The sequence below is a fragment of the Podarcis pityusensis genome (assembly GCF_964106645.2).
Source record: "Podarcis pityusensis genome assembly, chromosome: 10".
Taxonomy (NCBI): Eukaryota; Metazoa; Chordata; class Lepidosauria; order Squamata; family Lacertidae; genus Podarcis; species Podarcis pityusensis.
The window spans coordinates 55802846-55820198 of NC_138035.1; the positions used below are offsets into that span (position 1 = coordinate 55802846).

The 17353-nt window shown below is 43.5% G+C and overlaps 1 protein-coding gene across 3 annotated transcripts in view; it reads left to right on the plus strand.

Moving 5' to 3' along the window:
• Nucleotides 1–1609: 1609 nt before the first annotated feature.
• Nucleotides 1610–17353, plus strand: part of ST7 (suppression of tumorigenicity 7) — a 94651-nt gene continuing 78907 nt past the window's right edge. For 2 of the 3 annotated variants that reach the window (XM_081023698.1, XM_081023699.1), the window contains exon 1: nt 1610–1936. In XM_081023698.1, the coding sequence (XP_080879824.1) occupies nt 1777–1936 (160 nt within the window). In that variant the 5' untranslated portion in view covers nt 1610–1776. Of the gene's footprint in view, nt 1937–2408; nt 2750–17353 lie in introns of those variants that run through there. The other variant, XM_081023700.1, reaches the window with a different exon arrangement.

Consider the following 17353-nt stretch of genomic DNA (forward strand, 5'->3'; position numbering starts at 1 on the left):
TCCCGCCGGAGCAGTACCTATTTATCTACTTGCACTTTGACGTGCTTTCAAAGTGCTAGGTGGGCAGGAGCTGGGACCGAACAACGGGAGCTCACCTTGTTGCGAGGATTCGAACTGCCGACCTTCTGATCGGCAAGCCCTAGGCTCTGTGGTTTAACCCACAGCGCCACCCACGTCCCCCTTGCTTTCCCCTAGGATGTCCTATTTTCATCAAAAAAATTGGGGGGGGGGTATCTTTATGCAACCCCCAAGCCAAGGAGAGAAGTACCTATACAACCTTTAGAAGACATCTGAAGGCAGCCCTGTATAGGGAAGGTTTTTTGGTTTTTTTAAAACATATTTAATGTTTTATTATGTTTTTATCCTATGTTGGAAGCTGCTCAGAGTGGCTGGGGCAATTCAGTCAGATGGGCAAGGTATAAATAAAATACTACTACTACTAATAATAATTGCATACACTCCAATATTTCTCCAATAAAAATAGGGACGTCATAAGGAAAAGTGGGGCATTCTGGGATCAAATTGGAAATGGGGATGGCTTCTGTAAATCCCGGTCTGCCCCTGGAAAATAGGGAAACTTGGAGGGTCTGTAATTGAATAGGGCTCCCTATTTTCATTGGAGAAATGATGGAGAGCCTACCCTCCAAGTATGTCTGTTTTCCAGGGACGTCATCCTGGTTTCTGATTTGACCCCAGAATGTCCCGCTTTCCCTTAAAGGTAAAGGGTAAGGGGACCCCTGACCATTAGGTCCTGTCATGGCCGACTCTGGGGTTGCAGCGCTCATCTCGCTTTATTGGCCAAGGGAGCCAGTGTACAGCTTCCGGGTCATGTGGCCAGCATGACTAAGCCACTTCTGGCGAACCAGAGCAGCTCACAGAAATGCCGTTTACCTTCCTGCTGAAGCGGTACCTATTTATCTACTTGCCCATGATGTGCTTTCGAAGTGCTAGGTTGGCAGGAGCAGGGACCGAGCAACGGGAGCTCACCCCGTCGTGGGGATTCGAACCGCCGACCTTCTGATCGGCAAGCCCTAGGCTCTGTGGTTTAACCCACAACGTCACCCGCGTCCCTGTAACTGAATAGGGCTCCCTATTTTCACTGGAGAAATGCTGGGGAGCAGACCCTCCAAGTATGCCTATTTTCCAGGGATGTCCCTGATTTAGAGAAGTCATCCTGGTTTCTGATTTGACCCCAGAATGTCCCGCTTTTCCTTAGGACATCCCTATTTTCATGGAAGAAATGTTGGAGGGTATGGAGTTTTTTAACCCCGGGAGCCTTTTGAAGGCAATCTTGTACAGTATAAGTAAGTCCCCGTCCCCCCCTTAAGCTCACTATTTTGAGACATTTTGCTTGGCCCACTAAAGGCTACTTGTGTTGGGGTTTTTTTAAAAAAAAAAAAAAAACCCACCACGGCTTCCCCCTACTCCCCCCCCATCCCGCGACTTAGGAGTCAACCCACAACCCACCTTAGTCGCGTGTTGTGGTGCCTGCTGTGTGTTTGTTTACAACTTTAATTGGCGGCTTCCCCGGCTGGAGACGCCTGCATGGAAACGGTGCGCGAGGGGGCGGAGGAGGTGGAGCAGGGCGGCGGCGGCGGGGGGGACGGGACGGGGGACGGAGAGAGAGAGAGAGACACGTTACTTCTTCGGGAGACATGAATCATCCCAGAAATAACACCGCGCGAGGTCGTGGCAGCAGAGAGCAAGGCCGGCGCTGGAGCGGCTGGGCGCGTTTGCTCGGTCTCTCTCCCCCTCGCGCGCCCTGCCTGCGAAAAGATGGCTGAAGCTGCTGGCGGCGGCGCCGGCTTTCTGGAGCAGCTCAAGTCGTGCGTCGTCTGGTCGTGGACGTATCTGTGGTCGCTGTGGTTCTTCCTCATGCTCTTCCTCGTCTACGTCCTGAGGGTGCCTCTGAAGATCAACGACAACTTGAGCACAGGTAGCGAGCGACGACGCGCTTTTTGCAAAAAGCAAACCCCCCCCCCAACTTGCAACTTTGCGCGGGGGGGGGGGATACAACAAGGGCGCGCGCCACGGCTGGGCGGGAAAAGGCGAAGGGGCAACGGGGAAAGGCGGCGTCGTGCTGCAAACTTTTCCTGCCTCTCCCGTTGCTCTTTCCCTCTCCTCCCCACAGACTGGAAAACAGCAACAGCTGCGACACCCTTTCCTCATATTTCTTCACATAGGCATGCTTGGTTTTGGGGGGGAGGGTTGTGGTTGAGGGTCCGCCTGCTGCCCCCCCCCCAGTTTCCAAACCCACCCCCTTTTTTTCAGTCTGATGCGCCCGCCCCCCTTCTTGCAACCGGGCGCTTTGAGGGCGGGTCGAGGACAAGGGACGTTTTTAGGGGAGTTTTAATTTCCAGGCTCGCCATACCCGTCTTTCCTCCTCGCCGCAAAAATTGTTCAGCCCCGCTAATAAATGGTGGGTCGCTTACAAAGAAGGGGGAAAGGAAGAAAGACGTTTAGTTGGAAGAAGAAGCGATGCCTTCCTGCTCCTCGTCAGGACTTGAGGCGGGGGGAACCTCACATGCAGAAGGCGGGAATAATTTGGGCAAAGGCATCTCCGCCCTCTTTATCAATGGAAGATGCACGTTATATAGAGGCATCTCCTGGGTCCCAGCTGTGAGGAGGTACTAGCAGACCGTCTTAAAAAGAAGAAGAAATAAACATTGTATTTGCTAGGTCAGAACAGAAGGCTGGTCTTTTATGGCTTCCCTCTGAAGGCTCATGAGCGGAACGGGAAGGTGTGATGGTGAGATCCTGAACTCTCCTCTTCAGAAGTACCTGCAAGGTGTACTGCCTTGCAGTTGTCGATAGGGCCACAGATTCCCCACCCCTGATAGCTCTATGTTGCTGGACCACAACTCTTCATTGCCCTGTGGGGCAATATAACCATTGTGGGTTAAGCTGACTAATGAAAATGAAATGGCTAATGGGAGCTTGAGTCCCTCAACATCAGAAGCACTTCAGGTTCCCCATCTCCGCTCTGTGGATTTCGCCTGTCCTTCCTGAACGCTTTTCTAGCCTAAAGGTCATAATTGTGAATTTAATCATTTTCCACCTCACCTGCTGTTTTGTTGCTTGTTTGGCCGGGTGGTAGAGAGGCCCCTTCAGAGCTTTTGACAGCTTGTTTGGGATTTTAACATATTGAATGATCTGGTGTCATTCACAAACTTTAGTCTTTCCCTAATTTGTCCCAACTTCAAATAATGTATGACTGTTAAATTGCTCCAGTGCAGATTCACTCTTTGGTTTTTCCTTCTTTGGGAAATCTCTTCATTTTTTTTTCTTTCTGCTTTCCTCTTTTTAGCCAATATTTGTTGTTTTATTACTTATTTTCTAGGTTAATTTATATGCTGCTGTCAGAACAGTTACCAATCCATTATTGCAATTGGGCTTCTTCCCACATAACCACTAAGTTTTCAGAAGAGCATTTGAAGAGAGGTTTAGATTATTATTATTTTTGAAATTCCAAATGTATTGTATTTTTTCCATCTGCATGTTTATTGATTCAATTTTAAAAAATGGATTTGGCAAAAATTCCTTTTGTAGAAGCCACACTGGCTTTACCTCAGCAAAGCTTGTTCTTCTGTATGCTCGATAATTCTAGCCTTAATAATGTTTTCCACCAATTTAACTAGGAAAGGCTATTAGAAATCAGTGTTAAGTTTCCCCCCTCATCTGCTAGCAAGTCGGGTACTACTTTGTGTCGCAGGGAGAAGCTGGAGAATCTACTTTGCCATTTCAGGTTGTTAGCACAAGTGGCAATAAGAAATTAGCATGTTTGCATTCCCCAAATTCTTTAATTCTAATATAATACCAATAATATTTGCTGGTGAAGGTAATTTGTAGGGGCGAATCAGTGGGTAAGAAGTAGGTTGCTAAACTGTAGCTTCGGACAGAATTATGGCTTCCCACAAACCAAGAACTGAAGCTTCTAAGCTCCATTCTCATGTCCAGTGGAAAGAGAGGACAGAATGCAGAGGTTTTGAGGCTGCTCATATTTGTTGTAATGGCAAAGAATGTTTGCTGTTAGTATAGCTACTGTTTATATACGTGGCTTTTTGCAAACTGTACTGGCCTTGCTGCTTCCCCTTTTGGAGTGTTCACATTTCAAACTGATCTTGTTGGCCAACCATCAAAAGCTATGCAAGGTAGGAGAGAATTGTAAATGTTTTGGGAGGCACATTCAAATGGAACGGGCCTAGAGATTTGCAGTAAGCTTCAGCTTCTTTTGCTTGTTGTAAATGAGTATTTTAATTGGAGCAGGGGCACATTTGTGTTTGAAGAAACAACATGGGTGTATTCTGTGAGTGCTGATTTTGTATTATGCTTTATGATGTCGTCTTGAGTATTTTTCATGGAACATAGGCAAAGAAATATGGATTTGTACTTGTAAGCTTTTGTATACAGAGATGGGAATGCTGAATGTAGTGCTTTGTAGCTCAAGGAAAAATGCAACTAATCAATCCATGGTTCCTACAGAGATTCCCCTGTACTCTGCTGTAGACTAAAACGTTTTAACTGTTTTTAAGTGCAATATACAATGGGACATTAGATGGCGATAGTGATCCTTATGGAAAATTCAATGTATTTTTAAAAACTTTATTTAAAAGCATTTTCAGAACGTTCTTCATAGGTGTGTAGATTCCATCAGGGGAGAATTTGAGGAACTGCCTTAAAATGGCTGTATCTAAGTTTTTTTTATTAGATTATTCTGAAATTTGTGAAGAGCTCACCAGGTAGGTCCTCCATTGGGTGTAGTGCAATAGCATTGGAGGGTCTAGCCCCTAATTTATAATATTGGATGACTGTTTGGGCCTCCCCTCTTAGCTATGCAAGCACTATAACACTTTGGTTTTCAACAACAGTTATGATTAGGTTTTTTTAGCTACTTGATTGGAGGCCAATCAGGCCCAGTTCTCACCGAGATGATTTATGAAGCAACATATCCGTCATGTAAATCCCTGATTGCACTATGAAGCTTTCATTCAGACACAGATGTGCCATGTAGTGAAAATTATACATTAGTTGCATCCATTTTATAAAGAGGATAACTATATCCTTTTCAGCAATTAATAAAGGTAAAGGACCCTTGACAGTTAAGTCCAGTTGCAAACGACTCTGGGGTTGCGGCGCTCATCTCGCTTTATTGGCCGAGGGAGCTGGCATACAGCTTCCGGGTCATGTGGCCAGCATGACTAAGCCGCTTCTGGCGAACCAGAGCAGCGCACGGAAATGCTGCTTACCTTCCCACTGGAGTGGTACCTATTTATCTACTTGCACTTTTTGGTATGTTCTCGAACTGCTAGGTTGGCAGGAGCTGGGACCGAGCAACGGGAGCTCATCCTGTCGAGGAGATTCAAACCACCGACTTTCTGATCGGCAAGCCCTAGGCTCTGGTTTAGACCACAGTCATCATCAAATGGAGTCATGGTTGGCCTGTCAAGAAGTTCTATTGCCAGTTTCCTCCACATACTTCCCTTACTTTCAGTTTTTAAAATCAGAGGTCAGTTTTTACCAGTCTGGAAACTGTATTGCCCAGCTAAGCAATATCTATAGTATCCTGAAGAAATAGGTCTCAGATAAGTGATGGTAAGCAGAGGAGCCTTAAATTTATAACTTATCGTAAATTTCCGTAATGCAGATATGATAATAAAATAGAAATTACAAAATGTATGATGCAGAATAAGCTTTGGAGTATTATAACTATTGCCAGCAAGGAAAGGAAAAACAGCACAGTCATTGTGTCAGGCAAGAAACTAAAATAAGCAACCGAGATGAATGTGTTCTTGCCTTAGTCCAAAATAACCCGCGTATGTTCTTAGCCTTGATAATGTGCTATGAGGTACATATTTTTATTTTTATTTTTACAAAAATTCTGCTTAAATTCATCTTGGCCTTTTAAAACCCTGCTATTTTTTTATCCTGGCCTTTTATTCAGTCTCATGTCTTCTTTTGTTTACATGTAGTTAGAAATTAAAAGAGCAATCCTAACTCCTAAACCGCACAGCTGGCGGTGTTTTAAGATTCTGCAATGGTAGCCCTCTGCTGAGTTGTGTGTGAATGTAGCTGTCACACTGGCTATCCTTGCGGTCAACAAAACTGCTGCTGCTGGCACAGGAACCTGAAATGTGTTTGAGGGTGCAGGCAGAACAAACCTATTTATGGATCCAGTTCTGCCAGCCTGGAGCTGTTCCACACAACCTCCCACACTTACCTGGGAGTAAACCCCACTAAATTCTTTGAATTTAATAGGACATACTTCAGAGTAGATATGTTTGGGTTTGTGCTGTAAGAATGCGAACTTACTGACCACAGTTCAGTGCAGGATCCCTTAGAAATCAACAAGCTGAAGCCCAATTGCGTTTGTGTTGGATGGTGGCCTTCCCTTCTTAAAGTCTATTAAAAATTTAAGGATGCAGTTAGTCTTGCAGCAGAAAGGTTGTGAAAACCCAGACAAAGAGGCTCCTGAGAAGCTTTGGTTTCACAGGAAAGCTGATAAATCTAAAATGTGACTTCCCAAAAATAACCATGATGGTTTCAGTTGGTTTTGTTCCTCCCCCCCCCCAGACAATAGCACCTCCTTTCTCTCTTTTATGACTGTAAGTGAGATTGCATTCTGTGTTGCAGAATAACAAAGCTGCTTTTATTCAACATTTGTTTAGTGCAGGGGTAGGCAACCTAAGGCCTGTGGGCCGGATGTGGCCCAGTCGCCTTCTCAATCCGGCCCACAGACTGTCTGGGAATCAGCGTGTTTTTACATGAGTAGAATGTGTCATTTTATTTAAAATGCATCTCTGGGTTATTTGTGGGGCTTGCCTGGTGTTTTTACATGAGTAGAATGTGTGCTTTTTTAAAAAAAGCATCTCTGGGTTATTTGTGGGGCATAGGAATTCATTCATTTGCACCCCCCAAAAAACTATAGTCCGGCCCACCACATGGTCTGAGGGACAGTGAACCAGCCCACGGCTGAAAAAGGTTGCTGACCCCTGGTTTAATGCTAATGCAGTAGATGCTGACCAGGAAAACAATGCAACGAAACAGACGGGGCACCTACATTAAGCAAGAAGGACCAGGGTGAATAGGAAATGGTTAGCCGGTAGGGGGCAAAATGGAGAAAATGTCAGACTGTGGTGGAAAACATTGCTATGCGAGTTTCTTCATGCAGCTTTGGATTTATGTATGCAGCAGAATTGAGATTCCGACACCTGAGCTAGTGCAGAATAAAATGACATTGAATAGCAGGTGCCTTGTAATAAAGTACCCGTGAAAACAAACAAATGAAACAAAACAAGGAACTGGGGATATGAAAGTAGAGATACACGAATTCAAAAAAGTGGAGAGGACCAAGAATTCTGACTGCATACACACAATACATTTAAAGCACCTCCTCCCGAAAATGGAGGTGACATCAGTTTTAGCCCAAAATACAGAAGGTAGCTCCTAGATATTTTTCCCCTGAAGAAATACTTCCATGCATCACCCCCCCCACCCCTTTGTCTGGTCCAGAAATAGGAAACCTGATGAAGTGTTTGGATCTTGAGGACAGGGAGAATTTATATTATTTTAATTTATAGGCTGTCTCTTAGAGCAAATCTATCTTACAAGGCTGCTTACTTAAAACAACCATAAAGTACAGTCTCACATTTCAATAAAAACAACTGGCAGCCTAAAACAATTCACAGGCCAGTAACACGTCATTATAATTAACTGAAACACCATATAATTCCTTTACAGAGACGTAATCTGAACTAAGTGGAGTTTTAAGGCCTGTTTAAAAGTCTGTACCAGTGGAGTCCATATGCATATCACAATAATATTCTCTGGCGATTGTGCATAGGATTGTTGACTTGGTGTATTTAAGTATACACTATACAACAGGGCAATAAGGAAAAACCTGATTGTTTATAAGTTATCATAATCAATACATTCATGTTCAAAACTTTCTGGAAATGAGCTTAGCTGCAAACCAGCCTCTTATGTTCTCTTGCTGTCTTTTGTAATGCAATTTAAGAAGAAGAAGAGGAGTTTCGATTTGATATCCCACTTTATCACTACCCTAAGGAGTCTCAAAGCGGCTAACATTCTCCTTTCCCTTCCTCCCCAACAACAAACACTCTGTGAGGTGAGTGAGGCTGAGAGACTTCAGAGAAGTGTGACTGGTCCAAGGTCACCCAGCAGCTGCATGTGGAAGATCAGGGAATCAAACCTGGTTCACCAGATTACGAGTCCATCGCTCTTAACCACTACACCACACTGGCTCTCAGTGTCTATTTATTTGGTGAACGTTTAAGGCACCCTGTGGTATAAAACAGCCAGTTTCAATCTCCAGCATCTTCAGTTAGGGCTAGGAGAGTCTGAAATCCTGGACAACCACTGCAAGTCAGTGTAGATGAACGACACTGTGCTAGATGGACAGTTGGTAGAGCTTGATGCAAGGCAGCTTCCTATGTTACTAGCTTTTTGAATTATGTGATTATTTTCTTCCGGACATTTTTTTTTTTTTTTTGCATTAAGAGGTTCTGAATGCGTTCTGCTTCCCATAAATAAAGCACCATCTCTGTTATGTTTCATGCTGAAGGCTAAAAAGATGTTTATAAATAACACATCGGTCTAAGCTAAGGCCTTTCAGTTTGGCTTGATTGCAGAAGCTTTCAAGGTGAAATCAAGCTCTGCTGCATTTGTGTCATAATATTACTGTGATAATCCTAAAAATGAGAGATTTACAGCATATTTTAGTGCTGCTCCAAACTCCTGCTACAATACCTGCCCCCCCCATCTCACCTTCCTCAGTTTTTTCAAATTCTTCCTCATGACTCCCAAATCCTTTCTTGACTGTTATAAAACTCCAGTTTTGCCATGTCCATGTTTTCTGCTGCCAGTTAACCCAAACTTCTCTTTTGTCAAATGCAGTCCTCTCCCTTTGTCTTTCACCAAGCAACACCATAAACAAGTCGTGTCGGAAAGTAAATTCCAGAAAGTGAAATCTTGGTGCTTTCAAAATACTATGTCTTTGTGTTGGTCATGGGTTTTTGGCTGCAGATTCAAAAATGCCTGAAGGCTGAATCTTTAGCACCATATCTGTAAATCTTGTGTGCAGGGCCTGAGATTGCCTCTTAGGTGCTATTTGGATGTGAATGCGTAACGATAAAAGCAGCAGTTTTCCTCAGTATAACCGAGTATAAGCCATTGTTGTTGTTTAGTCATTTAGTTCTGTCCGACTCTTCGTGACCCCATGGACCAGAGCATGCCAGGCACTCCTGTCTTCCACTGCCTCCCGCAGTTTGGTCAAACTCACGTTCGTAGCTTCAAGAACACTGTCCAACCATCTCGTCCTCTGTCGTCCCCTTCTTCTTGTGCCCTCAATCTTCCCCAACATCAGGGTCTTTTCCAGGGAGTCTTCTCTTCTCATGAGGTGACCAAAGTATTGGAGCCTCAGCTTCAGGATCTGTCCTTCTAGTGAGCACTCAGGGCTGATTTCCTTCAGAATGGAGAGGTTTGATCTTCTTGCAGTCCATGGGGCTCTCAAGAGTCTCCTCCAGCACCATAATTCAAAAGCATCAATTCTTTGGTGATCAGCCTTCTTTATGGTCCAGCTCTCACTTCCATACATCACTACTGGGAAAGCCATAGCTTTAAGTATATGGACCTTTGTTGGCAAGTTGATGTCTCTGCTTTTTAATAAGCCATTTGTATAAGCTAATCTGCCTCCGCTACTGGAAAAGTTTCACCTGTGCACCCGGGCTTGTTATTTTTCAGGTTTTACCAGTGCCTCTCAAGGGTGGGGAAGAGGAGAATGGTTATTGTGGAATTCGTTCCTTATTCATCTGTTTGGAAAGCCTTGGCTCTTGCGGTCAGGACAGGGACAGCAGGATGGGGGAAGACAAACAAACATGTAGGAAAATTCTGTGTATAGGAATGTCAACATCCCTTTCATTCTCTGCTATCTTCTCTTTGTCAGTCTGAATGTGTGGTTAGGTTATCCTGTCTGCTTTCTACTGCATGTCTTGGCTGTTGGAACCATCAGAGATTCATCTGACCTCTGCTGGATTAAGGAGAGGAATTCCTTCTCCCCCCTAGCCAAACATACTGGCTGTGTTGCTTTTTCCAGATTCCATAAGTTAGGTATCCATCATCTCATTACATTATTATTTATTTAGATTCATTTCTTGCCATCTCTTGGGTTTCATTTCATTTTCATTCAACCCTGTGGAGTCAGTTGTTTTCGGGGAAGAGGAAAGGGGTACTCATAATTTCATAATTATTTAAATAAGTAATATGCTTACTGGTTTTATTTTTTACCAGTAATATGCTTACTGGTTTAGGGAAATTAGCCACATGGCTTCTCAAAATGGAGTTTGCTAGAACAAAGCTAAGCACACAAGTTACAAGTTTTATGCTCCATAGATCTCCTGGGCTCCTATGAAAGGATCATTACAGGGCAGTCATAAATTTTACTCCGCACTGTGTGGTACTATGCAGCATCGCTATGTAGGCTGAAACGGTACGTTTTTTGAAGGTGTTTTAACTATCACTTTAGTATAGCTCAACTGCTTCAGTTTATGAGCATCACTATCTTTCACAAGTTATGATTTTTCCAGTTTCAATACACCTCATGGCAGATGGTGTGAGACAAGACAGTCTTTAGATGTTGAGCCATTGTGTTCTGCTCCTAGATCCCAGGTATGATCTGAAGATGCATGAGGCAAATTACTACCTTGCAGAAGATGAACAGATCTAGGTGTGGTTAGTGACTAGACAGGAGACATCTGTTTTTGTTTTTTTTTAAATGATATTTATTCCAAATTTAAAGTTACAAAAAAGAAAAAGAAAAACCATACAAAATAATAAAATAGAATAAAAAAGAAGACTTGACAAAAAATATAAAAATACATTAAGTTAAAATAAAACAAAACCAGATTAAACCTTTACATAGCCTTTTTCCCTTTACTTATTTCCATGACCTCCTCTCACCTCCCAATTTTGTATTCTAGTTCAGATCGTATTTCCCGCAAATCCTTCTAACCTTATTTTCATTTACGTATTTTAAAATTAAAATAATGTAATTAAACCTCCCCTGTTTCATCAATTTCATCATCTCATTTTTGCTTAATCCTTTATATCATATCTACCAAAACGACCTAATATTCTTTTTCCAACCTCTTTCTAACAGTCTTTTATATTGCAGTATTTTTGAAGATATATTTTGAATTTTTTCCAATCTTCTTCCATCGACCCTTCTCCCTGGTCTCGAATTCTGCCGGTCATCTCAGCCAGTTCCATATAGTCCATCACTTTCATCTGCCATTCTTCTCGGGTAGGCAATTCTTGTGTCTTCCAGTACTTCCCGATGAGTATTCTTGCTGCTGTTTAGACAGGAGACATCTGTATGCCATGCCTTGGGCTCCAGGAAGGAAGAAGAGTGGATGATAAATATAGGAAATAAATTAAATAAAATAGATGTTACCCTGTGTTTCCATTGGGCCAGCTGCTAGCAGCACACAGCAATGGTTTTGTATACAAGTAAAGCATAATTGTTCGTTTTTTCTTTTATACTGTTGTGTCAGATTCAGGGTGGATTTGATTTAAATCACAGTTTAAATCACTAGTCAGTAAGACTTGATTTAAATCTCCCCCACCCCCCCCGGAAAAACTCATTCTTTCTGGTATAATCTTAATATTTACAATCAGATGAAGGTTTCATTTTTGGAATAATAAATTTTCAGAGTAGTTTTTACAGTTATATAAAAAATTGCTGATTTGGTTATACTATTAGAAATACATTGACAGAGAATTATGAAATTACTGTGATGTTTAATAAGTTAACTGTTTATATTTGGAAAAGTTTTCTGCTGTACTTTATTGGAAGGAGAAAAATAATCATTTCCTTAACAACAATTTAAACAATTTATTTAACTGAAACAATAACATTATAGCATATGTATCCATGTTTGTTAACTGATGTGGTTAAACGATTTTTTTTAAAAAAAAACACCTTAGACTGAATTTTAGCACACCTAAAAATTTTAAAACAAATCTTTATTTCCTGATGAATAGCCTTTGGACTATAATGTAACTTAAATAGAAAACTATCTTTAGAAAGATTTTCCTTCCAAAAGCATTTTATTTTAAAAATCCAATTTAATTTTTTTAAAAAATCCGATTTAAAGGGGGGGGGGGATCCAATTTAAATAAAAAAAATTATCCACCCTGGTCAGGTTATTATGTTGTAACTGAAATATTGTTTTCTGCTTCTGTGTTGGTGTATGTGCAAACCTGGCCTTTTAAAACTAATAAGCAAAATACTGAAAGGGTTTGAAGGTAGGGGATTCACAACCTGTTAAATGCATTCCATATAATTTAGAATTTTTTAAATCTTACAAATGCTTTTGCCATCTCTAAAGTTCGTCTGTGCTAAGTTTAGCACTCCTTATGTTTCTCTCAATATACAGTCACTGTTTACTGACTGAAATTTTAAACTCATCAGTGTTGTTTGAATTTAGAGGAGTAGCATGGGAATTTGATTTAAGAACAGCTACAAGCCCATTGTTTTTAACACTTACTCATATGTTTGGATTACATTTTAGGAGATCCATTTTATTATTTCCATTATGAGAGGGGATGGATAAGAAATGTCATAGTAATGAGAGAGGAATGGCCAAGCCTTATACCAAACACTAGAGGTCAGCCTTTAAACACTATAAAATGCTATAAAATTCAGCTTCACTGACCTCTGGAGCTCAGGAAAGGTAATTGACAGTGAAGGATTATGGGAGATGTAGTACAAAAATTGGTAGGGCATTTGTGTTTGAAGTAGAAAGTGAGGGGGAAATCAATGGAAGCAGACATTTTTCTTTTAATTATCATAGTAGCTTAAATGGGGATCCCAGACAACTGTTTATCAGGCACTGACCAGCCTATCGCCTGCTTCATTTTAAGACTGCAATAGTCTCATGTACCCACGGGCTATGCCATTCCATCTGGTCATAATCCTACAGAATACAGATATTGATGGTATAACTAAGCACTATAGTGACATTTCTCAATAAGGGAATGTCCAGACAGAAAATGTGGCAGGGGCAGGGAGAAGGATACCTGATATTCTAACTGTCTACCAGGCCTGGACAGAGCTTATCTGAGGGCACAGGATGGGAGTCTTGTTAGAAAAAAAAAAGCAGCCGGTCCCTGGCAGGACCCCCTGGCCCGTTTAGCCCTCTGAGACCTGGGGAAAGTGTAAGGCCTCGGTCCAGTATACCTGAAGGAGCGTCTCCACCCCCATCATGGACACTGAGGTCCAGCACTGAGGGCCTTCTGGCGGTTCCCTCACTGCGAGAAGCCAAGTTACAGGGAACCAGGCAGAGGGCCTTCTCGGTAGTGGCACCCGCCCTGTGGAATACCTTCCCACCCGATGTCAAAGGAAAAAACAACTACCGTATTTTTCGTTCTATAGGACGCACATTTCCCCCTCCAAAAACTAAGGGGAAATGTGTGTGCGTCCTATAGAGCGAATGAAGGCTGCGCCGCTAAGCCCAAAGCCAGAACAGGAAGACGGAGCACTGCGGAGCGCTCCGTCTCGCTGTTCTGGCTTGGGAACAGCCTTGCTAGCTTCTGCAGGACAGCGGGGTGAAGGCACCCCGCTGCCCTGCAGAGGTTTGCGCGCAGCCGTCCCCAAGCTAGAGCAGCGAGACGGAGCCCTCCGTCTCGCTGTTCTGGCTTGGGAACAGCCTTGCTAGCTTCTGCAGGACAGCGGGGTGAAGGCACCCCGCTGCCTTGCAGAGGTTTGCGCGCAGCCCTCCCCAAGCTAGAGCAGCGAGACGGAGCCCTCCATCTCGCTGTTCTGGCTTGAGAACAGCCTTGCTAGCTTCTGCAGGACAGCGGGGTGAAGGCACCCCGCTGTCCTGCAGAGGTTTGCGCGCAGCCCTCCCCAAGCTAGAGCAGCGAGACGGAGCCCTCCGTCTCGCTGTTCTGGCTTGGGAACAGCCTTGCTAGCTTCTGCAGGACAGCGGGGTGAAGGCACCCCGCTGCCTTGCAGAGGTTTGCGCGCAGCCCTCCCCAAGCTAGAGCAGCGAGACGGAGCCCTCCGTCTCGCTGTTCTGGCTTGGGAACAGCCTTGCTAGCTTCTGCAGGACAGCGGGGTGAAGGCACCCCGCTGCCCTGCAGAGGTTTGCGCGCAGCCGTCTGCTCTAGCTTGGGGAGGGCTCCGCGCAAACCTCTGCAAGGCAGCGGGGTGCCTTCACCCCGCTGTCCTGCAGAAGCTAGCAAGGCTGTTCCCAAGCCAGAACAGCGAGACGGAGGGCTCCGTCTCGCTGCTCTAGCTTGGGGAGGGCTGCGCGCAAACCTCTGCAGGACAGCGGGGTGCCTTCACCCCGCTGTCCTGCAGAAGCTAGCAAGGCTGTTCCCAAGCCAGAACAGCGAGATGGAGGGCTCCGTCTCGCTGCTCTAGCTTGGGGAGGGCTGCGCGCAAACCTCTGCAGGGCAGCGGGGCGCTGCGCTCCAAAGGCTTCAGGGATCTTTGAGGCTGGCGGTGGGGGAAAGCAGCGCTTCTCCCCACCGCCAGCCCCACAAGCTCTGGTGAATGTACCTTGAACGCACCTTGTTTTGGAGGGGGAGAACAAGAAAAAAAATCTTTTTCTCTGTTCTCCCCCTCCTATGATCTGGTGCGTCCTGTGGTCCGGTGCGTCCAATGGAGCGAAAAATACGGTACTAGACTTTTAGGAGACATCTGAAGGCAGCCCTGTTTAGGGAAGCTTTTAATATCTGAAGGACTATCGTATTTTAATATTTTATTGGAAGCTGCCCAGAGTGGCTGGGAAAACCCAGCCAGATGGGTGGGGTATAAATTATTTATTATTTGTTGTTGTTGTTGTTGTTGTTATTACCTGGATGCTCCTGGCCTGCTGGCAACACTCAGCAGCCACAAGCATTGCCGGTTAGATCAGTTGGTTAAAGCGTGGTGATGATGACACCAAGGTAATAATCCCTGTATGGGGGCATATTCCTGCATTGCAGTGGGCTGGACTAGATGATCCCTGGAGTCCCTCCCAGCTCTATGATTCTAAGACATACTGAGAAGTGTCACTGTCTGTGCTGATTTGTTATTCCAGATGTCTCTTAGTAGCATCAATACGGCTGGCATGGTCCAAGTCAGGAATTACCAACAGAATAGTTTACAAAATTGCACACATCTTTAACTTCTTTCTGGTGCAGACTGCTTTTTATACTTGCTGTTTGATGTTAAATCATTCAATCAGTGGTGTTGGACTGGTCCTAAATCTAATTGGGATTAATGAATTTGGATATTTGGAGTTGATGGGCATGCCTTCCTGTGCATGTCAGGATCTTTGAAATAGGCATAGCTAGATTTATGTTTTTATTTAGGCTCTTGAAGATGCTGCCGTTCTTTTCCGAAAGATTGCATGTAACGTCTGGGGGAAGAGTTTTCATAACTGCTGACAGCTGCATACTCCCTCACGCTGTGTTCTGGTAATACTGCATTGCATTACTCCATTAGCGCAAACCACCAAAAACCACTTGGTATTTGTTTTGTTCTTCATTCTTTGGATGAGTAAGAGTGTCAGTTTTGCGGTGACAGCTTACACGACAAAGGTTTGTAGTGCAAAATACTTGCTCGTGGATTTGTAGGTTATTGGTAGTGATGTAAATGGGACGCTAAAGAACAGTGGTCCAAAGAACACATCCTAATAGGTGGACTTCTTAAAAAAAATACAATTTATGGGGCAATTCTAGCTTATTTGGAAGACATACTCTCTGATGTGGAAGCATTTACAGCCCAAACATACAAAGACTGGTTGGACTGATTAATTAGTAAACAAAAGGCACTTTGCAGACTGTTCCTATTCTGTTACTTGTTCCCAGGATGAGTCTGCCTGGCACTGAGAACTGCTTGGGAGGCTCAGCCTCAGAAGCTCTATTATCAATCAGTAATTAGTTTCCCTGTGGTCTTCCAGATGACCATCAGCCAGGGATGATGGGAGTTGTATCTCAACAACAAACGGAGATCCAAAGAAGGCTATGAGAAGTGGTGGACACTGAAGGCTGGTTATGCATTAAATGATTGTTTGAGGTATGAATGCCGGGAAATCTTTGGACTCAGTTTGTTCCTAGTACCTTTCAGCCTTATATGCATTTTGTGTAAGGAAAGATAATAGAAGTACTTTAACATGGTTGGCAATGCACTGAACAGCAATCTTTCAGTAGCCTACAGGAGGCCTACATTTTGCATTATACTGTATTCTGGTTCCTAATAATTCCAATGTAGGCATTTTAACACAGCCTGCAACACAATGTGATCGGCCACAGGTGTAACAGCATCCACGTCCTACGTTAAATTCAGCAACTGAGAAGACATGAAGTGAGATTAATTTTTATTGGGCCAGTGGGCTGCCCATGAAAATTATTATCATTGGGTTGTATCCAACTAATGTTCTCTGTTTGCCCAACAGAACTTTCCCTCCTTTGCTCTCCACGTGCCTCCTAAATCTGGGCTGGCGTTCCCCCAATGCTCCAGAGCAGATATGGGGAGGGTGCAGTACAAAAAACAGCTGAATATGAGTGTTAGAACAATACAAAATGAACATTTAAGGCAGAGAGAGAACTTTTTATCCCACTGGATGAAATTTGTGACTTGGAGTTAGAAAAACAGAATCGGCAATGAATTGCCTATTTAGCCTAGTAATTGATAGATGTTTTTACAGCCTATTAATAACCTAGCGACTTACATCGCTATCAGTAGTGGCTGCATTACTGCAAGAATAATATTGTTAGTAAACTTCACTGTCTTTTTAGGTGTCATTTCTTTATGGCTGAAATGATCAACATTTCAAATCAGTTTTGATTGTATGGGGGAGGAAAGCCCAAAGCAAAGGCGAAAATATGTTTTGTTGGATTCATCTCATAGTTTCTGAGTCACTCTTCCTGTAGAAGAATTGATGAATGGCGGAAAGGATGACTAAGCAAGCCCATTGGTTTTGGAAATGGATCGTGCTGCACTCCCAGCCATTAAGTTAAAAAATGTATGTGCAGTGAAAAGTCCAAGGCATGTTTAATTTCCAGGCTAACTCTGGAGGGGGGAAAGCTGCCACTTTAAACAGTTCTGAAAAGAGTTCCTAGGCAAAGAAAGGGAAAGGTTCAGAGATGTGAAGATCCATAGTCTGTTGTGCTTGAGTCCTTTGCAAAATACTGTACTTAATATGTGCAATGGCAACATTTAACTCTATCAGTATGTTGCAAAGTTAATGAGAAGTTGTTGGGTTGTTGTTGGTTTTTGTTTGTTTGTTTGTTTTTTGCATGAATTAAACCAGTTTTACGATCCTGGGGAGGATAGGGGGGCAAG